This window comes from Fukomys damarensis, unplaced genomic scaffold (assembly GCF_012274545.1).
Source record: "Fukomys damarensis isolate Sample0158 unplaced genomic scaffold, DMR_v1.0_HiC HiC_scaffold_12, whole genome shotgun sequence".
NCBI classification, from domain to species: domain Eukaryota; kingdom Metazoa; phylum Chordata; class Mammalia; order Rodentia; family Bathyergidae; genus Fukomys; species Fukomys damarensis.
This window is the reverse complement of record NW_022900924.1, coordinates 23,046,613-23,069,070: the sequence shown is the minus strand read 5'-3', so window position 1 is coordinate 23,069,070 and position 22,458 is coordinate 23,046,613. Positions and strand designations below refer to the sequence as shown.

Genomic DNA, 22,458 nt, shown 5'->3' with positions numbered 1-22,458 from the left:
GGCGCCGAAGGTAAGAGTGAATTCACGGCCGCGGAGCGCAGCCGCCTGTAGCGGAGGGGTGGCAGACGCCGCCAAAGCCTGCCGAGCCGACCGCAGGCCCCTTGCCCTTCTGAACAGTGAAGCTATTTGAGAAAGTTAGTAGGTAGAGATCGGGCCGTGGCAGCCACCGTCGCAGGTTTGGCCGAGCGCTTCAGGCCCACGGAAAAGGTCTTGGAATTGGGGTTATGTGGAGCCAGCGCGTGAGAGGACCAGGGAGGTCAAGCGGCAGGGAGGACCTGGTGTGGCACCGCAGGCGGCCGTGGACAGTAGGAAGTGTAGGAGGCCTGGTGAGTGTACTCAGAGGGACCGCTGCTGTCCCATTTGGTGCATACGGTGTTAAGGAGAAGCAGGGTTGCTCAGCTGTCTTCTCAAGGCCCCTTCTGCCCGAGTGCCCAGCTCTTGTTTACCCTGCTCATCCATCCTGGAGGGCTCTGGAGAACTCTTCTGGTTTCTTTCTTCTGCTGTTTGGGATAGGCCCAGCTTTTTCTGCCAACGTGGTTGGCCAAGCCAAGCTGTATCAAGAAGAACATCACCAAGGACCTTGTTCCCATTGAAGACATCCCTGAGGTGCACCCTGACCTGCAGAAGCAGCTGAGGGCACATGGCATCTCCTCCTACTTCCCAGGTGCCCTAGCCGTTGTCAGGTGGTGGGCAGGGCAGCCTCTCTGAGGTTGTGTTGGCACAGGGCCTTACACTCAGCAGTGTCCTGAACCTCCAGATGGGCAGTCAGGTCTTGCACACCCAACTTCAGCTGAGGTTCCCTCTGGAAGCAGGAAGTCCTTGGGGAACAGCTTTGCCTGGTGAGAGCTTGACCCTGCCCCTTGCTCCTCCTTGTCCAGTCCAGGCGGCTGTGATTCCTGCTTTATTGGAGAGTGCAGCCAACGGGTTTCTGGTGGGCAGAGGTGGCTACCAGCCTAGTGACCTCTGCATTTCTGCCCCAACGGGCAGTGGAAAGACACTGGCCTTTGTCATTCCGGTGGTGCAGGTGGGTTTAAGGGTTCCCCTCACCCCCATTCATGGCACAGTGGTAGGGAATTGGCCCTGTTGACACCAGCGGCCTTGGTCCCTGCAGGCCCTGCTGCACCGAGTGGTCTGCCATGTCCGTGCCCTGGTTGTGCTGCCCACCAAGGAGCTGGCCCAGCAGGTACACTGCCCTATGCCTAGAAGTCTGCACTCCAGCCACAGTGCCCAGCCTGTGGCTGACCCAGACAAGACCTGGAGTCCGTGATGTAGTGACTGGGCTGGCACCTGTCACAGGCCAGTGACCTTCCTTTATAGGTGAGAAAAGTGTTCAACATCTACACTGATGCCACCCCTCTGCGAGTTGCCCTGATTACTGGGCAGAAGCCCTTGGCCACAGAGCAGGAGAGCCTAGTCCAGAAGACGTAGGTCCTGTGGTGCGGTGGGCTGGGGAGTGCCCTGCTCTGCCCACCAGCAGCCCTGTATTGGGGTGGCTTTGGTGGCAGCAGGGTAGCTCCTTGCTGTCATAAGCCCTGGAAGGCTCATGTTTTGATTGAGTTCCTCTGGTTTGCAGAGCAGACGGCTACCGCTGCCTGGCTGACATCGTGGTGGCCACGCCTGGCCGCTTGGTAGACCACATTGACCAGACCCCTGGGTTCAGTCTACAGCAGCTGCGCTTCTTGGTAGGCCTGGGCCCTGAGTGAGGGCTCCCTGGGTAAGGAGTCCCCAGATCCATTGCATTGCCCCACAGGTTGTGGATGAGGCTGACCGCATGATAGACAGCATGCACCAGTCCTGGCTGCCCCGGGTGATGGCAGCCGCCTTCTCCAGCAATGGACCTGCATTCCCTTGCACCCTGCTGCAGAGATGGCAGCCACAGGCCATGACTGCTGCCAGGTACCCCACACCACCCTGCAGGGTGCTCTGCCATCCCTGCCCTTCAGTCAGGGTGGTGTGAGGACCCCGTCTGCCAATACTCCTTTCCCTTCTAGTACCTGCTGTCCTCAGATGCCCCTACAGAAGCTGCTCTTTTCGGCTACCCTGACCCAGAACCCTGAGAAGCTGCAGCGGCTTGGCCTGTACCAGCCACGGCTCTTCTCTACACGGCTGGTGCACAGGGTCCCCAAAGATGAGGGCACCGAGGTGGACAGGGAGCCAGAGGGGAAGTACGCCTTCCCCTCAGGGCTCACAGTGAGTGTGTGGCGTGTGCGGGTGGCGTGGCTGCTGGGCCAGTGCTCCCAGCCAACCTGTGCGATCTCCTGCAGCACCACTACGTGCCCTGCAGCCTGAGCTCCAAGCCACTGGCCGCCATGCACCTGGTCCTTGGAACGAAACTCTCCAGGGCCCTCTGCTTCACCAACTCCCGGGAGAACTCCCACAGGTGAGCCGGGCGGGTGTGCTGCCGGCGGGGTGGGGGTGAGGGTGAGGGAGCTCCAGCTGGGCCTGGCTTCAGCCCTGTCTCTGCTCAGGCTCTTCCTACTGGTACAAGCGTTTGGGGGTGTGAGTGTGGCGGAGTTCTCCTCCCGCTATGGACCTGGCCATAGGAGGAAGGTCTTGAAGCAGTTTGAGCAGGGCAAGATCCAACTGTGAGTACTTGGCTGGTGGGGTCTGTGTGCATGCATGTGTACTGTGTGGAGCTGGGTGCTTGCCTGAAACTGGGCTCTGACAGCCAGTGCCCAGAGTGGGTGCTTGTGTCCACCCTCACAGCCTCATCAGCACAGATGCCACTGCTCGAGGCATCGACGTGCTGGGTGTGGAGCTGGTGATCAACTATGATGCCCCCCAGTACCTGCGGACCTATGTGCACCGGTGAGGGCTAGCGGCGGGGCTGAGCTGGGTGGAGGGTGTGGGGGTCTTCGCACAGGGGTCAGTTGGAGGTGCCGGCCAAGGGGCCGTCCTCCTTCAGATCCCCAAGGTCAGGGCCACGTTGGTCTCAGGGTTGGGAGAACGGCGCGAGCAGGGAAGACAGGACGAGCCTTCACACTGCTCCTGAAGGTGCAGGTGAGGTGCTGGTGGACCCTGTGCTCCGGGGGTGCTGGGGCTGGGTGAGAACCCCTTCCCATATGAGGTCGCATCCTTCAAGGAGAGGAGGTTCCTCCGCATGCTGGCAGAAGGTGGGGCACCTGAGCTGGCAAGGCATGAGATCCCCAGCAAGTTCCTGCAGCCACTGGTCCCGCAGTACGAGGAAGCCTTGTCCCAGCTGGAGAGGGCAGTGAAGGTGAGGTGCTGGCCAGTGCAGGAGACGGATGATTCGTGGAGGTGGGGAGCAGGGGTACCAAACCTGTTGTACTCCCACAGGAAGAGCAGAAGCAGAAGGCAGCCTAGGCTGGCCTGCCCCAACAAGTCACTGCCTCTCGAAAACCTAAGTACTGGGTGCTGCAAGAGCAGAGGGCACAGCCTCCTTGCCCAAGCAGCCTGGAATCATGCAGGCCTCTGGAAGGGGAAGTGAGATGGTGTGCTGTGCGATCAGGGAAGGGACCAGGAGGGCGGACGACCTGGAGGCTTCTGCAGTCTGCAGGTGCCCTGTACACCTCACTGCGTGGGAAGGCAAAGCGGCTCAGGTGAACGAGAGGGGACCTAGACGGAGAAGCACTCATCTGTGTATAAGGCTTGGCTTTAAAGTGTTTATGTGATGCATTAAATTTTTAAAAATTGCCTGAACTGGTTTCATTTGTGTGAAAGCAGGAAATAAGCAGTGGCACCCCAGCCTGTGACTTCAGCATAGACGGACCTCGTCCTGGCCAGGAGCTCCTGGCAGCCCCTAGGCTTGGGCACTGGTCTCAGGGAAGGCTCCTTCACTGTCTCACCCAGGACCTCTGGGACCCAGACCTCCTACTGCCCCTGCCTTGCTGCCTCGATGTCCCCTCCCTGCAGCCATTGGGAAAACTGCCCAGATGTAGCTCACACCACTTCTCCGCAAGCTACGCTTGCCTGTGTTCTGCACACCTTCCCACATTGCACAGCACCAACTGCCAGGACCACTTCTAGAGTGCTTGCTGGCTTCCCTCAGAGTACGTGGTTTAAAAAAAGGCTGTAATTCCAGCAATCAGGAGGCTGAGGCAGGAGGATTGCAGTGAGTTCAAGGCCAGCCTGAATTCTCAGGAAAAAAGCAAACATGGACTGGGTGAGTAGGAGGATGGATAAATACACCTAATTTTTTTCAGTATCAGAATTTAACCAGGATGACAAGAATAAGCATACATAACTAAACTTTGTAACAGCTGCGTGTGGTGGTGCACACCTATAATCCCAGCACTTAGGAGGCTGAGGGCAGGTATGGAAATGAATGTAAACAAGGCTTGTAAAGGACAAGACAAAGCATTCTCAAGTTAGGATCAGAATAGACAAAATATATGGTTGTAATTAGAACGTCGTCCTAGTCAGAAGGTTTTAGTTGTAACAATTTGGGTGTGAATTACTCTGACACTGGCACGTAGGTTTCAGTCAGACTCACTCCTATAAACAAGTCAACTGTGGGGTTAACTCTTCACAAACTACCTTGGGCATAATCAATATTGCTGTCTCCCACAGCCTGTGAGTTCCCAGACAGCCCAAACTACAAAGTAAGGCCCTATCTTACAAATTACAATTTAAAAAAATTTTTTTTATTCATTTGTATTGGACTTTAGTGGTTTTTAAGCTGGGAGGGAGGGGGTGCACTCAGAAAGCTGATGCAGGAGAACCACTGTGAATTCAAGACCAACCTGGGCTCCAGTGAATTCAAGGCCGCCCTGAACTACAGAGCCCCATCAAAAAAATCCAAAGGGAAAAAAAAAAAGTTTAAAACTTACTTCAACTAGAAATGCAGTACCTTGGTTCATCAACTTCATTTCTTCCCACAGTACTGGTCACAAATCCATTGGTTGTGAACTGAATCAAATTTCAATGGCTAAGTTCAACGTTAACCTGAGTTTGTGAACTGAGATACCACTGCATCTTGTTTCTAACAGACTTTTAATGGAGTATAACACAGGAAACAGGTGCTGTGTGTGGCTGGCTGGGGCCAGGAGCTTTGTCTCTCTCCCACCCTGGCTAGCGTCTAAACAAACCAGGCAGAGCACCTGGCCAGGGGGCAGGATGGTTCCAAGGAGACCACAACCCTGACTTGGGGGCAGGGCAGACGGACCAGTAGCTGCTATGGTAGCTCCTTGTCACCCTGCATGGCTGGCTCCCCAGCATGTGGGCTTTGTTACTTGCTGTGAGAACTGCTCTCGCCATCCTCACACATTCTGGATGTCGCCATCTGTCTCCTGACCTGTGAATAAAAGAAACAGAACCACCAGCATCTCAAACATGAGTCTTCTATGAAATGCTAGACAAAAAAGTCTATAAAAAGGTCACTTTATTATGCCTTTTGTCTGGTGGGACGTCAGTGCCCTTTAAAATCCTAATCTTCAAGTACAAATGCTCGTGTTTACAAAATATTTACAAATTCAGACTTGTTCCTCACATTTTGAAACACAACAGCTATCTGGTTGCAACAGTGAACAAAAACAGTAACAACTGCAAAAAAGCCCCTGCCTGGTCAGGGTCCACGCACCCTACACACATCACATGAAGTGGGACCGGCTGCTGTTCCACAGGTGACATCCAGGTGCCACTATAGCCCACACTCTGGAAACCTCTGAATGGTGATGCTGCACCAGCACAAGGGAGGCCGAGACACAGTGTACACTCCAGTCACCAGCCCGACCCACAAAAGGGAAGGTGGACAGGAACACATGGCAGCAGAGTCCTGCTCTGGGCGGTGGCACAGCTGGGTGCTGGCGAGAGGAGGAACCCAGGAGAAACACCTTTGCACGCGGCTCACAGTGGGGACTCGCTGGAGGCAGTGAGGAGACGGGGAGGTGCATGTGGCAGATGCAGTGGTGCAGACAGCAGGCTCCCTGGAGGACAGTGCCTGGCAGGCACTCACTAACTCCAACATTCGATCCCGCTGTATCTTCTCAGCATTTCACTTTTGCCTTCCTCCTGAAGTGAGCCCCAGCAGGCTCCTGCCTACTGCCCGCAGCTGACGGAGACACAGAGGAAACGCGGTGCCACGAGAGCCTCCCAGTAGGCCCGGCAGCAGACACTGCTGGCCAAGCCGGGCTGCCCAACATGGGCACACACGGCCACTGGTGGGACCTTGTGCTGTGAGGACCAGGAGCCGCAGGCCTGCGCATGCCGTGTGCTACCTTGCTACGTATGGTGAAAGCAGAGGCAGAAGCTGAGGCCAGGCTGCCTCCTGGGCCTGTCCTGCTGGCGAGGTGGTGGCTGGTACCAGAAGGCACTGGCCCGCTTGCCCTGGGTGCATGGGTGCCAGCTTTGCAGACCCATACCTGAGCCAGGCGGTGGCAGGGCTCCTGTGGCCTTGCTCCTGGTTCTCACTGGGCCACCTTGTCCTGCTGCACGCCCCACGGAACACCTGTGACCCAACAGTGTCAAGCATCCAACAGGAGCTTCGCTATGCCTGGGAGCCTGGCAAGTGGGCCCAGGCCCATCCCAAAGCATTCTTCAGACGGACGCTTAGCCCACTTGAGGCAGGCAGGAGCCAACAGCCTCTGTGGAATGAGCTCTTGCCATGGTCTCTGCCTCACACACAAGCAGTCACATCATGGTATTTCGATGGGTGTCAGGACTAAACATGTTTGTAAGGGGGCCCTGGAGTGCGAAGCCCATCCCAGGCCTTCTACTGAGGCTGTGTGCCGCAGAACAGGACGGAGGCAGATAGAACACACAGCGCCTGAGCTGTGTGTGCCCTGGCTCCCAGACGTGCAAAGCGCTGTGTGCAACCGATGTTCTGAAGACTCATGAGTGACCAGAAGGGAAACCTCCCCACTGCACTCTTGCAGTCATGCAGCAGAAAGGGGTGCTCCCCCTGCAGTGCAGGGCACATCCAACACTTCGCCGCTGACCAGAACCACGGCTTCCCACCACCGCCGCCCACCTCCTGGACACTCTCCTGGCTTCCGCCTACTGGCATGGAGGCTTGGTGGGTGTCTTCAGCCGGACGGCAGGGACCCGCATCTGCAGCTTGGGTTGCTGCCCGGGGCTGTCAGAGCTGGCTGGGCCCTGTGCAGGGCTCGGGCCACCAGGTGTCTGCAGCGGGGCAGAGGCTGTTGTTACCACCTGTTGCTGTATGAGCTTCTGCTGTACCACCTGGGCAGTGGCTGTCACTGCGGGGATCATTTGCACCTGCTGTCCGGCTGCTGTCGCCTGCGTGAGCGTCACCGTCTGTGGGGAAGCCTGACAGGAACCAGAGAGCACGCATGACTAGGACGCTTGGCCCACAGGCCTCTGCTCCCTAACCCTGGGGTGTGCCACACAGAGCTGCAGTCCTGGTCCTTTTTGTGTTTTGAGAAGATTCTCACTATGCAGCCCAGGCAGCCCCATGACCTGCAATCCTCCTGCCTAAGCCATCCTTGGTGCTGGGATTACAGACCTATATCACCACGTCCAGCTGAGGCCTCAGCTTTATAACAAAACAGAGCATGGATGAAATACTACTGTTTACTTGGCTTCAAGGAGGAAAGGCAAGGCTGAGTTGGGGCTGGTTTAACACCATTTGGTTTCCTGAAACCCGTATGCCAGTGTAGTTAGCACAAAATAAAACTGAAAGCAATGCACCATCTGATCACACTCTGCACAATAATACACGCAGTAGCTGGGTGTGGTGGCACACTGAGGTAGCAGGATCACTGCAAGTTGGAGGCCAGCCTGGGCTACACAGTGAGTTCCCAAGCAGCCTGAACTGCATAGTGAGACCCAGTCTCAAAAGAAAAATACACATAGTAGGAGGGCCTGAGAGCCTCTGTTGGGAAGGGGCTGCTGCTGTTCCTGCCATCCTATCTGCTTCCTGGCCTGCAGAGTGGGGCGTATTCCCTGGACACTTGAGAGATGCAACCTTCCCCATGGGCCATGCCCAAGGTGCCTGCTGAAGGGGAGAGCTTACGACAGGCTGCAAGGCCAGGTCCCTAAGCACTGCGAGGCCACACTATTCACAGCCTGCTCACACTTTCTGCATCAATCCACCCCCACGCACATCCTTGTGAGCACCACAGAACCCAGGAGCAATTCTCTTATCCTTCACACTCTGCTTCCCCAGGACAAAAACCACAAATTCTAATGGAAAGCATCAAGCATGCCAGAGGGTCCATGTGGCTACCATGTCCTACCTGTTGGGAGGCAGAAGCCACCTGCTGGATGCTGGCCACAGGAGTTTGCTGCTGGACAACTTGAGGGAGTTTTGCAACCTTTCACAAAACAAAAAAGCCAAACAAAGTTATAGAATTCAAAAGAATGTGTGCCACAAGGAGCAACCCCCTCCCTTTCTTCTCACTCCTACACACACACACATTCCCCATGGATGGATGGCATGGCAGACCAGTTCTGCAGTGCCCTCCTGGGCAGGGGGCAAGTGAGGCTCTTGCCAGGTCAGGAAAGTGAAAGGAAGCTGCCTCCCTAATTTAGAATGTGTGCAACTCCGCTTATTCTAGTCTCCTATCTCAGAACTTTCCTCTCTCAATAAAACTGCTCCAAATTTATGTGAGAGATGCACCAGATCACTTCTCGAGTCCTGGGGTGGGTGGCACAGGGATTGGACAGCAAACCGAACACACATGGGAGGACTGGGGCAGCAGTGCACCACCACTTTAAGAGTACTTATAGATTTTTCTCAAAATTATGACTGAGAGCTTCCTATTCATCTTCCCCAGACATTTCACTGCACCCAGGTCCTGCCATCCTGTTCCAGAAGGATGTGTGCTGTGTCTGGTTGGTGGCATCTGGGACACTGCCCAGAGGACAGCTGGGCTCTGTGCTGGCCCCATGTGGCCCCAACCCACATCCTACGACCTCCCTGCAGAACAGCGATGAAAATCAGCCTCACCCAGGAGAGTTCTGGAAAGATGAAGAATTATTCGACAGAAGTCCTCACTAATAAAGCTAAACACAGAGTATCTACTAGTTTTTGTTTTGTTTTGTTTTTGGTTTTTTTGGTTTTTTGAGACAGGGTCTCACTATGTAGTTGAGACTGACCTGGAACTCACTATGTAGCCCAGGCTGGTCTCAAACTCATATTTTGAGACAGTCTCACTATGTAGTTGAGACTGACCTGGAACTCACTATGTAGCCCAGGCTGGTCTCAAACTCATAGTGATCCTCCTGCCTCAGCCTCCCTAGTGCTGGGATTACAGGCGTGTGCCACCACGCCCAGATGAGTATCTACTAGTTTAACAACAGGAAAGGAAGGTAAGATGCACTGAGCCAGGCCATGGCCCTGACTGAGCCCTCACAGCATGGCTGGCTCCCAGGCTGCTGCAGGGCCGCAGTGGACAGGGTGCTGACCTGTATATAACCTGGAACATGGAGGCCTCTGAGGTGTGATACCAAGAAGACTTCTCTTTTCTCTGTGGTAGTGGGTCTCGAACCCAGGGCCTTCACACTGAGCTACATCCCTCTTATTATTTTGAAACAGGGTCTCTCTATGTTGCCAGGCTAGGTGTGAACCTGTGACTCTGCCTCAGTCTCCCAGAGTGCACCACTAGCACACCTTGCTCCCAGACAGCATCTTAGGCACACTGATAGGTGACAGAAAGTGAGGCACTGCTCACCCACACCTGAGTCAGGCAAGACCAGTAGGCTGGAGTGGGGCCTGGACCCCACTCTCGGTGTGGCACCCACAGTCACACCACCAACAGCTCCCTCCTGAGGGGACTGGAAGGAAATGGTCCAGCTCACAGCCTCAATACCAACTAGAGACACAGGCACCTCAAGAGCAGGAGACTGCTTGGAAACAGGAAGCCACGAGTTGAGGCCAAGCCAACCAGGGGCTCTGAACACAACACAACACAACACAACACAACACATTCCAGATCAAACTCCACAGGCCTTGGAGGAGCAGATCCGATCACCCAGTACAGATGAATAAAAAAATAAAAAATAAAAAAAGGAATCAAAAGAACGCAATAGAGACAGAGAGGAAGACGGCACTCGGGATGGGGATGGGGGACAGGACAAGAGATGAAGAAATGGAAATAGAGGTGCTGAGAACTGGAAAGCAGAGTTCAGCAGCAGCACTACCTGGAGAAGCAGTGGCCACTACTGCCTCAGCTATGGAGAGCAGCCCAGCCAACAAGGGACACATGGGCCACAGACCCTACAGACACAGGTAATGGCTCCAAAGGAACTGTGTGTGCACATGTGCTTGTGGTGTGTGAGGCCATCACAGTGGTGCTGCCAAATTAACATCTGCTTCCCGTCAACAACAAAAGAGTGCTGGGCATGGTGCTACACATTTGCAATCCCAGCACTCAGGAAGCTGAGACAGGCGGGTCACGGTGAGTTCAAGGACAGCTCCAGCTACATACTGAGTTTGAGGCCAGCCTGAACTGTATAGCAAGATCCTGTCTCAAAGACAAAAACAAAAGAAACCCATGGGTGGGGGGGTAGGGAGCAGAGGCCAGGCAATGTGGGGCTGCTGATGCCCTAAGAAAACCAGTATCATCAGGACAGAATTCTATAGAAGCAGAACAACTTCTTAGGACCAAAAATTTAAAACAGCCATTTTCAAACAGAAGGAAATTCCAAAGTTGTTCTCCAAGTGGAAGAAGGGCAGTAAGTGCCACAGAAGTAGTCCCCAGGGGAAGAGAAATGACTGAAAGTGACAGAAGCACTGTGTGGAGGGGAAAAGAAGAAAAAAAAAAAGATAGAAGGAAAGAGAGCAGAACAAGCTGTACGTGTCCCAACAAAGCGAAACCAACACCCTGCAGAGCAGCCTTCACGTAGAGGCAAGTGGGCCATTGTCTTGTAAGGACAAAACCCAGACACTTGGTGTCCCCCAGCGCACACAGGTCACCTGGAACTTGAAGGCAGCATTGCAGGCATCAAAGCAAGGCAGAGGTGCAGAGAAAGCTAATGGGAGACAGGGTGCAGCTTTACACCAGGAGCAACATACTGAAGACAGTGAGGACCACTCCTAGATGATGAAAGATCAATTTATAATGCAGCGGTTAATAAACCTTAAGATACGGAGGAAGAAGAGAAAGAAATTTAAGAACAGGCAATCACAGCCACACCGAGAACCAGCACCACAGCCCTCTCGGAAGCAGCAGGGATGCAGCCGGATGGATCAGCCAGGTGGCGATGCCATGCATGTGTGCACAGCAGCTGGGAGGACCCTCTTTCTGGAACAAACCCTTGGGACCCAGTGCTGGAGGAGTTGGCACCCTGTGGAACTGTTCAAGGTGGGCAGGTGTGAGGGCTGGCACTTCGGTGGCAGCTAACACAGACCTCACAGGTGCCACAGTGCCTAGGGGCACTTACAGCCCTGAGGGAATGTGCACAAAGCCCGAGGACACCATGACAGAAGGTTCCAGCAAACTAGAATGGAATTCCCTCATCTAATGGAAGGTGACTTTATATCAAGAAATAATCCCCTTCACAGTGCAGGCCAGGGAAGGGCACGGTAGAGTAGGGCAGGACCGTAGTCAGCAGCTGGCTTGGGGAGGGGAGGACTGGACACAAAGTGCAAACCCCTATAGACAAATGACTTGGATCACAAAAATCCAACAAGGCTGCACATTAAAAAACCAACATACAAAAATGTACAGCAGCTAAGGGCAGAAGATAGATGAAAGCATATATATCACTTACAAAAGCCCCAGAAAATATTAGTTCAGGACAAATCTTACACAACTAATAACACCTTTACTAAACCATTAGAAACCATTCAAATAACAAAAGGTACACGTTGGTGAACTGGAAGGTAAGACTGTGAAGATGTCAAATGTGCTCTACAGAGTCAGTGAAATTCCAATAGAACTCTGGCTGTGATTGTACTGTGGCTATAAGCTCACTAAACTGTCGATAACTGAATACGCAAGTGCAAAGAGCCAGGAAGAGCCAGTTCTGAGGATAAAGAAGTTGCCTTCTCAAGCCAGAGTCCTTGAGATGGTGTGTCGTGACGCAGGTACAAAGAAGAGACCGAGCTGAGAGAGGAGCCAGGGACTCGGGACAGTGTGGGAAACAGCAGACTTGTCCCCGCCGGGGAACCACACCAGGCCCCTTCTTTCCCACCACACACACAAGTGCACTCCGGAAGGGTGAGGCCAAGCAGAGCAGGGCAGACAATGCAGGCAGGGTCCCAGGTCTGTCCCTTCCTCCTTCCTCTTTGCCTTCTTTGTTTCTTTATCTCCCCCTCCTTCTTTCTCTTCCTTTTTAGGTGCTGGGGATTGAGACCAATGCCTTGCACATGCTGGACAAGCACTCCACCAGGGTTATACCCTCAACCCCTTCCTATTTGATTTTGAGACAGGGTCTTGCTAAGTTGCCTTGGTAAGTAAGACACAACCTCTCTGCAGCTGGAATTACAGACATGTGCCAGTGGCTGTGATTTCTTCAGACAACACAGCTCTAGCCAGGACACAGACTGGCACATTCCAGCCCTGTGAACTGGGAGAAGGGACTGCGGCCCCCAAGCTGAACAAGACAGCAGGCACCTCTCAGGGAGGACACCATCTACCAAATGGGGAGCACAACAGGGACCCGCACTCAGATCTCAACCCCACACCTGTGGACTTATGCCCTCCACAGCTGGTGAGGCCCAGGGACCTCACAAGTATCCAGGAGGAGTGTGGGCCTTAGACTGCACTTGGGGGACCCCTCATCTGCCACCTAGTGACCACAAGACAGTGAGGCCTACTGACGGCCCAGGCTACACTCACCTGGATCTGGGTCTGCACTTGCTGAGTGCCAGCCAGCTTCTGTGCCTGGGAGATGGGCGTGGTCAGGAACTGTGTTTTAAGGGCTGGCTGGGCAGCATAGGTGACCTTCTGCTGTGGGCCCTGGGCAGCAATTTGCTGTGCAGTCAACTGGGGAAAAGAGAGGGCTAGGGTCAGTTGGGCAATGATCATGGCCCTCTTGGACCCCTGCAATGGCAACCACGAGCCTGCAGGGCCTGGGCTATGGAACCCAGCACCTCACCACATGCTTCCAGACCAGGTCCAGGTGCTGTCCTGCCCTCTGCCCTATGCCTGTAGTGTACCTACAGTGGCACCTCAGCCTGCAGCCCAGCTAACCCAGCCCCTTCTCCTGAGTCCTGGCCACTCACTCACCACCCCACACAGGGAGAACTTCCAGAATGGAGGCCTATACCTCTCACAGCCAGGCTAGGAGCCTGGGGAGGTTCACTGTGCCACCCTCCAACATCTAGTGAGGGCCTTCACTGTGCAAGTGACTTGGCCAGGTTCCCAGAGAACACACAGTGCAACAAGTTCCGTCTAGGTAGATGTGAGCACTGTGCAGAAGGCCACATGCTCAAGATGCAGAAGGCTGCAGTCTGTGTATATGCGCACAGTCATGCAGACCCTATGTTAGCAGAGGGCTGTCTGCTCCTCCTCCTAGAACAGCTCTGTCTCCATGTCTTGGCTTGGCTGTCACCACGGAGCAGGTCTTTTCAGAACCAGTTCAACTCAGACTCAGACCCAGACCCCTGATGTTATGTAATAGTGCTCAGAGAAGGGCTGGGAGCGCAGCTGGCTGCAGCAAACACAAGATTCTGGTCTGCTGGAGTCAGCTCGCACCAGCCCCCTTTCCCACTGTGTACCTGGTAAATCCCTTTGCTCTACGCCTAGTTCCTTCCGAATAACACTGCACTTGGAGGTCAGCACCGGAGACTGCACAGCACTTGGCCAGTGCCCTGCTCCATGTCAGACCCATCCCAGCCTTAGTCCAGAAAACAGCAGACACAGCACCCCAAGTGCCAGCAACCACAGGACAAGGGAGGCCAGGCCTGATGTTAGCAGTGGACAGCACTGGCAGCCTCCCCTCCTCATGCCCGCTCCTTCCCTTCTGTATCTGCCCCAGAAGCCAGGGAGAGAGCATGCTGGGCAGTGTCCCCTGGCCATACACTTGTGGTTGCTTTCACTTCTCTACACCCATTGGACCCTCCTGCCAGCCAATTCCATGCCTGCACCTGGCTCTAGCCCCCACATCCATGGGCATCCCCAGCCTTCCCTCCAGGTTGCAGTCTCTGCCCATCCATCCTCAAAGCCATTTGCCTCTTCTACAGAAGCCCAACTCCATGCTGTACTGAGACCCCATGCAGTGGCCCCAGTACCTTCTGCTGGACAGCAGCCTGGCCCTGGGCAACCTGTGGCTGGATGGCTTTCTGCTGCTGGACAGCTTGCTGCTTGAGCTTCAACAGCTGCTGGACATGCACGGGCTGGGCCACGACAGTCTGCCCTGCAAGAGCAACCCTGTCAGCAAACCAGCTCCAGGCCTGGAGACTCACTCACACTGGGGCTGTTCTGACAGTTGTCTGCCATGGATGAGAGGCAAGCTGCACCCAGACAGAAAAACAGCCCTAAACACACTTTATGGTACTGTGGGGCTCATCAAAGCCATGTAAATAGGCACGGAATACTACTAGCTCCAGAATGCTACTGGTTAAACTGAGGGCCACAACTTGGACTCAGACACCTCAGAAACTTACAGAGCTACATGATGATGGGCATGAGCTGGGTGCAGGGGACAGGAAAAGCCAAGGCTCACCATGCTGCACCTGGCATGGGGACTGGCAGCAGAGGGGACAGCTGTGGGGGAGGCACCTGCTGCTTTCTGTGGCTGCCCAATTGCCACGCTGATCCCTGCGACGTTCATGGGCAGGGTCGTGACACCTGGCGAAGAGACCACAGCAGCTGGGACAGACACCACTGGAGGCTTGGCCAGGGCCACCTGGGCTGGCTGGGGTGTCTGAGTCTGCATCTGCCCTTGAGCCTGCAGCTGAGAAGCAGGAACCCGGGTCTAAACAGAGGAAGCAATGGGAGAGTCCAGATTTGGTAGGGTATCGTATTTTCTCCAATATTCTCCAATAAGTCAAGCCGTGAGAAAATTACAAAGATCACAGAACTGATGCTAAAAGAAAACATGACTATTTATGTGCAGCAGGGAACACGAAATCCTGAGGCCAGGCCTGCCCTCTGACCTCAGTACAACCTGGGACAACCCCACATGGAATGTTCTGCTACCGACCAGGCAGCAAGCACAGCCCTGAAGCATGCCCTGCCTGCTGCTGCACACTGGCTCCCATTCAAGGTCACTCCAAGATCATTGCCCGAGCATCCTGAGTCCAACCCCAGGGCTTCCTGCCCCTATGTGTCTACCATGCTGCCACCAGGCACCTTCCCTTTAGCTACATTTAAAGGGGACAGGTGCGTTTCATCTGTACAGAAATAAGTAAAAGTCACCCACACACCCAGAATGATGTGAAACTGGTATTTAGCCTTCTGGGTGCTGCTCCCATCTGCAGTTTGCATCATGTGAAGGTGGGATGGATCACGGATAATCCGCTTCTCTTCTGTTTAAACCTTTATGATGTTTTAGGGGAGAGGTCAGGAGAATTTTATTGGAAATAAGAATAGCTCCTGGATTTCCAGGAGAGGTCCCAAGTGGACAGCCCTTCTGATATATTTATTTTTCTCTTTGTTGTTTTGAGACAGGGTCTTGCTATATAGCCTGGGCTGGGCTTCATGATGGTCCTCTGCCCTACTTCCTAAGTGCCGGGACAGGCGTACTGCACTGTACCTGGCTTATGACAATCACTTAGCAAAGTTACTTGACATTTCATCATGTGGATACTCTACGGTTTATTTAGTGAACTTTCTAGTAAGAGATACTTAATCTCCTGTATCATTTTCTCAAACAAGCCTGTACAGGTATTACTTTGTAAAAGCCCTTTCTTTCCATCCCTCCTCCCTCTTTCTTTTCTGAGTGGCACTGGGGACTGAATCCAGGGCCTTCACAATGGGCTACATCCCCTGCCCATTCTACTTTCTGAGACAGTATCTTGCTAAATTGTCCAGGTGGGACCTGAAGTCAGGATTCTCTGCCTCCGCCTCCCAAAATGTTGGGACTACTGGTGTGTGTGTGCCACTGCCCCAGCTAGCTATATTATTTATTTCATTGAACAGTACACACACTTCCATAGCTTTGTTACCAACATCCCCTCTAAATTAGGTCACCAACTCCTGTCTGCCAAGGCCCTGCCCTACTAGCTCCTGCCACCCTCCTTGGCCCAACCTGCATCCCTGTGAGCTCTGGGGAAGCCATACTTCTTCTGCGGCTTCTTGTTCCATGGACACCCTTCCCTGTGGAGGGCAGCCTCCTCCCTGAGACCTACAGCAGGGGTCAGGCATGCAAAGCTGGGTCTGGGCACCTGTTCCCTACATCTCACTCAACACAGCTGACCAGCTGTAAGATCCAGACAGATGTTGAGCTCCATGCCTTTTTCCCACTCTAAGACGCAGTCACAGGCAGCTCCCCCTGCCCTGGGGGCATCTGAGCACTGCACCAGGAGCCCAGCACAGGGCCCTGCTCAGTCAGCCTCCATGAGGGCAGCCAGCACGGCAGTGTGGGTCCCCTGCTGTGACGCTGCCACCCATGGCACGCTGATCCTGGCAACTCTTCCTGGACATTGCTTTTGTCCTGTTATTTCCACTTTCAAAACCCCAAAAGCTCCTCTTGCCTACTCAGTGGTCACCTGTGAGTCACTTCCCCACCCCTGGCAGCTCACCTCCTACCATGCAGGCCTGGCCCTGTCCCTCCACTCCACAGTGCAGGGAACATATCATGCATGCTCCTTCACTCAGTCCTAACCCTCTAGGACCCTGAGAGGATCAATGACACCAAGCGTGCTGGAATGAGGTGTCTCACCCTTGCCCAGGACACAGAATGCTCAACAGGAGAATCCCCCCTGCCCATGTCCTGAAGCAGACGAGCTGGACCCTGGGCCAACCCAAACCCAGATAGACATGATCATTCTAGAAAATACACATCTGTGCTGGAACTTACGAGCCGTGCCACCTGGAGGTTGGCCACAGTGGTGCCTGTGAGCAAGGCCCCAGGCCTCGGGGCAGTGACGGTGGTGAGCTGGGGACTCTGCTGCTGCGGGGGCTGTGGGGGCTGCACCTGCACTTGCGCCGGAGGCTGGGAGGGCCCTGGCTGGGCCGGTGGAGGTGTGGGCTGCGAGGGCAGCTGCATTTTCTGCTTCTGCATCTTGATGATGTGTTCCTGAAACCCAGATAAGGTACATATTCTCTTCCACACGAACCACACCACACTCCAGATCAAATACACTGTTGTAAGCTACCTCTCTACCTCCAGTAAGTAATAAAGCAGGCACACATCTGCCAAATGCAAATCACTTGGCCAAAGTGCCCAGATGTTCAAAGTTAGCATCTCAGCAAGGACTGGAAATGATTCTGACAAATAAGGTTCACAACAAAATTTCTAGGTTGCTATCTCTCACAAACCGTTTAAATATACAGCATCATCAAATAATAACTTGGCGATCAGTTCTGTATCTTTAAAAGAAGTGAATACATCAAGATACTAGTTCAAAATGTTTTAAGAAATGAAAGGTGCCAGACATGATAGTACATAGCTACAATCCCAGCACCCTGGGAGGCTGAGGAAGGATTAGAAGTTCAAGCCCAGTCTCTACAACCTGGTGACTTGACAAGACTCTGTCTCAAAATAAAAAACAAAAATAGGCTGGGGATGTGGCTAGTGTGAGGGCCTTAGATTCAACTCCTAGCAGCTATTGCCAAAATTTAGAGAGAGAGAAAATATATTTTTTTGTTTTGGTACTGGGATCAAACTTGGGACCTTTTGCTTGTGAGGTAGGCGGTGGAACCACTGAGCTAAATCCTTGGCCTGAGAAAATATCTTTTAAAAAGGAAATTTAGAGTTGTTTCTGACTGTCAGCTCTCTCTGGACTTGCAGACACAGAAGTGACTGACACTGGCTCAGGATGGGCAGGATGAAGGTGGAGAGGCAGGGGAAGCTGAGACGGGGTGAAGAAGGTGGTTCCTGCCTGAGGAGGCACAGCTGTAACCGCTGTCTCAAAAGGAACAGGGTGGGAATGGGCACGGGCCCCAACTGAGCACTGCAGGACATGGAGGCCCAAGGGAATGCAGGATGACAAGACGCTTCTCTGTGCCATCTTGACCCAAAGACACCAAACAACTCTGCAGAGTCCCTGGCACCTGGCAAGGGTTTTGCCTCAGTGAAGAGTCCCTCCTGCAAGTTTAGGCCCCATCACAGGCTGGACCACCTCACCGATGTCCATGTTTTTCTACCATGTGGATGGTGTCTACTTGTGGCTGTCCATCTGTAGCAGGCATGTGGAGTTCCCTTCTGCAATGAATGCCTATGTGCATATGAGACAGCAAAGGTGGTGGCCCAAGCAGGCAAAAATCAGAGCAGCCCTGTTCAGATGGCTCTGCCCTGAGCCCCCAAAGTGCCAGGGCACCTCCTCACCAGCGTCCTCTGGCGAAGAACAGCATCAAGTGAGCTAAGAAACACCATGCACAAGAGGGCTGGAGAGAGGATGTGTTTGCCAAGGCTCTGGTCCCAAAGTGCAGCAGCAACCCTGAGACACTCTTAAGTGTGGTCCACATGTATTAAATACCACAAAACATGCTTTCTACCTAAAGGCAAAGCTAGATTTCTGCAAAATACAGTTTGAAATGCACCATGCAACAAGGTGTCTGTGGTTCCCACCTACCCAGGACCTCCCGGAAGTGCTCACCGGTGCCAGCTTGCTCACGGCCTTGATCTGGGCAGGGGACTGAGCCTGGCCCTGGATCTGTGGAACTTGCACCTGAGAGGGCTGCTGTGGCGGTGGCTGCGGCTGCGGCTGCGGCTGCGGCTGCGGCTGCTGCTGCTGCAACGCAAAATCCAAGAGGCCCACAAACTCTGTTCGGCTGGGCCACCTGAAAGCTGAGAACACCCAGGCTGGACTCTCGGGTTCCCAGGAAAAGACTGCAGCTGCCTCGCTGCTGCTGCGGCTGCTGCTGCTGCTGCTGCTGCTGCTGCTGCTGCTGTTGCTGTTGGTGCTGCTGCTGCTGCTGCTGTTGCCGGAGAAGCTGGAAGTGCGCAGGAGTGATGGTTTTTCCAGGCAGCTGCACACCTGTGGCTGGGAAAACGTCTGTCATGAGTATCATCATCACTCGTGGGACAACAGTGCAAGCTCCAGCAGCAGGTGTGGGTGTGGAGACATCAAGCCCCTTACCTTGGGATACCTGAGTCACCAAAGACCGGGCTGGGGTCTGCACTGGGGTCAGGTTGGTGGTTACCACAGCCGAGGCTGTCACAGAAGTGACCGCTCGAACACCCTGAGTTGTTGCCATGGACACCAGGTCAGTGGTTGCAGTGGCCGGGGAGCCAACTGCTCGTTGCTGGGTATGGACCACCTGCGTCGGGGCAGAGCCTCCTGAGGTCTGGAAAGGCAAGTGAGAGCTCATCACACACTTCACAGTGCACTCCAGCCCTCCCCTTGAAGGAGTACCCTGGAGTCCAGTCTCCAACACAGGGCTCTGCACGCACAGCTCCCATGAGCTTACAGACAAGTGTGGAGCTGCAGATCAATGCTCTTTCTCATAGAGAACTGGGTCAATGGGGCGGGGTGGGGGTGTGGTCTCAGAGGACAATGTCTGACCCACAGGTCCTTGTTGCTTTGCTCAGAACACAGATTCTCCATTATCTGCCAGCCCCCACACTCATACCCAGACCATTCCTGACTGTCAAGCCTTGCCAAGCCTGTGCAGAGCCACAGACCTTCTGGTCTTCACCTCTTCTCTCCTGCTTAACATTCAGAGTGTCCTCCATGCCCAAGCCCACGTCCTGGCCATATTCAGCCCTGTCACACCCTGCCAACACCCTTCTCCAGGCCACGATAAACCCTTTGATGCCACCTCTGAGACACCCTTCTCAGATCACTTCCTGCTGTAAGTTGCTTTGGCTCAAGCACTGACAGCACCTTAGACAACTTAAGTCTGCTGTCAATCCTTTTACACTGGATTACATATATGGATTTAAATCTAACATGTTACTTCACACTTGCTATTTAGCTGTATGCTTCTCTACATCTGCTTTCTCACCTTCATTTGTTTTCATCTAATTTTCCCTATCAGTGTTTGTGAGTCACACAATTTCTGTTCTTTAAGTAGCTCATCTAAAAACTGTGTCATGAATACTTATCAAAATCATAGGTTTTAGGGCCGGGGATTTAGCTCAGTGGTTCTGCTGCCTGCCTTGCAAGCAGGTCCTGAGTTGAATCCCTGGTACCAAAAAAAAAAAAAAAATCACAGGTTTTAAGGCAAGCCCACCCATATTCAGTCACGTAATACCATGTGCATGAATTGTACTTTTTTAGCACCACAGTGAATTGCTACTGTCTGTAAGGCCAATCTTCATCTACCACCCTTGGTGTCTCTGCTCACATCCTGGCTGCCTGCACCCAAGGGGTTTTCCTTCCCGACTCTGCCTTCCTGGGGCTTCTCAGCCCTCCAGGCTTCCTGGTGCATGACGTTCTACATCCAGCAAAGCCCCACCGAGTCCCCTCTGTTGTGTCTCAAGATGACTTTATTTTGCCCTTATTCAAAGAACAAAGAACACCAGGGGTGGCAGCCATGTCATTTGTTGGCCCTGGGTGGCAGGCTACACTTGGAGGCCCAGTTCTCTCTCTGGCTATACTGTGTAGCACAGTGCCTTTTCAACTTCTTGGCTGGGATTAGCGGACTTTTCATATGCGGGAGTCAGTGTCATGTGGAGACTCTCCCACCTTCAGACATTGTCCTTGCTCAACACTACCAAGAGAGCTGGGTCCTCTCCCTCCATCCTCCATCTGGTCTCCCCATGATGCAGCTGGGGTACCTTCTCACCCATCTAGCCCACCAGTTCTCTCTTCACTAGTGTGATCTAAGCTCTCCGAGTTCCCTCATCCCAACTGTGTGGACCACACTTCTAACAGTCCTTTACACTGCTTTTACAAATGATCCTCCCTTGGCTTCTTGGAAATGTAAAGTGTACCTGCTGCACAATCCACGTCTGCCAACCACACATCTTATCTCAGGAGCCTGGCTACTGTTTGCTGTTCCTCTGGTTTCTCTCACAGCTATTGTCTTCTCATGAGCATGGCTTTTTTTTTTTTAATCACATACTACTTGTCAGCTTGAAAGAATTAGGAGACGAAAGCACGATCCTCTGGTAGGGATCTGATCTGCTTCTGGCCACCCAAATAGCAGAGGTCTGGGCCTGTGGCACTCACCTGAGGGCTTGTAGGCCCTTGGTGGGTAGTACATCCTATAGTGCAAACCTGTGGGAGCCAAATGACTGCAACTCCAGGAACTTCACATCTGGCCAGTCTTACCCTTGGGGGTGCCCGCCTGTGTCCACAGCTACCTCTGAATTCTACCTCGGGTGAACTCCTGGGGGAGCCCCACCTGAGTGAGCCTAGGGTGGACCTTGAGTCCTCTGTCCTCAACTCTCAAAGTACTCTCAAGGCAAACCCAGCTTCAGGCATCCCATTCCTCACTCTGGTTTTTTTCTTTCCCTTAAATTTTGGCCTGATAATTATTTATATATTTGTTCATTTTTTTTTTCCCAGTACTGGGAATTGAACTCAGGACTTTGCACTTACCAGGCAGGCGAGGTGCCACTGAGCTACATTCCCAGCCCGGGATTTGTTAGTTCAAGCTAAAGGATTTTTAAAATTTGTTCAATAAATTTGGTTCTCTAAACTGAGAGCTGTATAAAAATACTTTACTCATTTTACTAACAAAACCAGAAATCCCTTCTGGACTACTGGAAGAGCTTCCGTGGCCTTTTCTGTGCTCTCAACCCCACACACAGGACATCAAATTAGGCTCCTGGGTTACCTCTAGGTCTTTCACACACTCCCCACTGCCTGCTGAGTGAAACCTGCTTTGTGATCTCCAACCCCAGCCCCCTGACTCCGTGCGCCACAGTGCAGCACAGCAGTCCCCTGATGAACCAGCGCTGCTATGCTCCTGTGGTTTGTGCGCTGCTCGATGCTGCTTGGCCTCTGTTCACACCATGTGCCCTGCACTTGGGGACAACACACTTCCTACCTGTATAGAGGCTGGGTGCCTTCTTCTGGAAGCCACCCTGAATCCCTGAGAAACCAGCTTGCAAAGGCAAGAGCTATGAAGGCCCTGTCTGCCTGCAGAGGGTGCAGACTGTGGATCCCTTATCTAGAACACTTGAGACCACGGGTGCTTCAGATTCGGAGTGTTTTGCGACTTGGAATATGTGCATACACAGAGATAGCACAAATAAGTCTTTTTTCTAAATACACTAGATACAATGATTTTGGCTTCCTGGCCCATACAGATAGCAGCACTGGCTATCCAGAATGGTCCTAATGTTCCTAATAGCTTCTGTTTTGTACCTAAAACAGTTTCCTGCAAAATGGGAATAAAAATCAATGAATAATCTTCAATCATATTCTAAACAAGAAACTGTTTAATAGATTCTGTTGTGTAAGAGTACACTCATGAACTCCAGGGACACGGTTCTGTGACCTCGGGTGACTGCATGCACCACACCCCAGATGTAGACACACACACACACACCTGGCACTGCCAAAGAGCTCCAGGGCCTCCCTGTGACCAA

General features: G+C 53.3%; 2 protein-coding genes across 2 annotated transcripts in view; one reads left to right on the top strand and one right to left on the bottom strand.

Moving 5' to 3' along the window:
• Nucleotides 1-3,644, top strand: part of Ddx51 (DEAD-box helicase 51) — a 4,497-nt gene extending 853 nt beyond the window's left edge. Inside the window, exons 2-14 of the mRNA XM_010604524.2 lie at nucleotides 514-664; nucleotides 879-1,024; nucleotides 1,112-1,183; nucleotides 1,318-1,424; nucleotides 1,574-1,682; nucleotides 1,751-1,896; nucleotides 1,992-2,190; nucleotides 2,265-2,380; nucleotides 2,469-2,585; nucleotides 2,707-2,808; nucleotides 2,937-3,000; nucleotides 3,083-3,217; nucleotides 3,298-3,644. Of these exons, the coding sequence (XP_010602826.1) occupies nucleotides 514-664; nucleotides 879-1,024; nucleotides 1,112-1,183; nucleotides 1,318-1,424; nucleotides 1,574-1,682; nucleotides 1,751-1,896; nucleotides 1,992-2,190; nucleotides 2,265-2,380; nucleotides 2,469-2,585; nucleotides 2,707-2,808; nucleotides 2,937-3,000; nucleotides 3,083-3,217; nucleotides 3,298-3,324 (1,491 nt within the window). The 3' untranslated portion in view covers nucleotides 3,325-3,644. The remainder of the gene's footprint in view (nucleotides 1-513; nucleotides 665-878; nucleotides 1,025-1,111; nucleotides 1,184-1,317; nucleotides 1,425-1,573; nucleotides 1,683-1,750; nucleotides 1,897-1,991; nucleotides 2,191-2,264; nucleotides 2,381-2,468; nucleotides 2,586-2,706; nucleotides 2,809-2,936; nucleotides 3,001-3,082; nucleotides 3,218-3,297) is intronic.
• A 1,680-nt stretch (nucleotides 3,645-5,324) lies between these two features.
• Nucleotides 5,325-22,458, bottom strand: part of Ep400 (E1A binding protein p400) — a 100,256-nt gene continuing 83,122 nt past the window's right edge. The window contains 9 exon segments of the mRNA XM_033762491.1: nucleotides 5,325-7,227; nucleotides 8,157-8,234; nucleotides 12,705-12,851; nucleotides 14,099-14,223; nucleotides 14,589-14,784; nucleotides 16,831-17,049; nucleotides 18,572-18,696; nucleotides 18,818-18,958; nucleotides 19,055-19,262. Coding sequence (XP_033618382.1) covers nucleotides 6,955-7,227; nucleotides 8,157-8,234; nucleotides 12,705-12,851; nucleotides 14,099-14,223; nucleotides 14,589-14,784; nucleotides 16,831-17,049; nucleotides 18,572-18,696; nucleotides 18,818-18,958; nucleotides 19,055-19,262 — 1,512 coding nt within the window. The 3' untranslated portion in view covers nucleotides 5,325-6,954.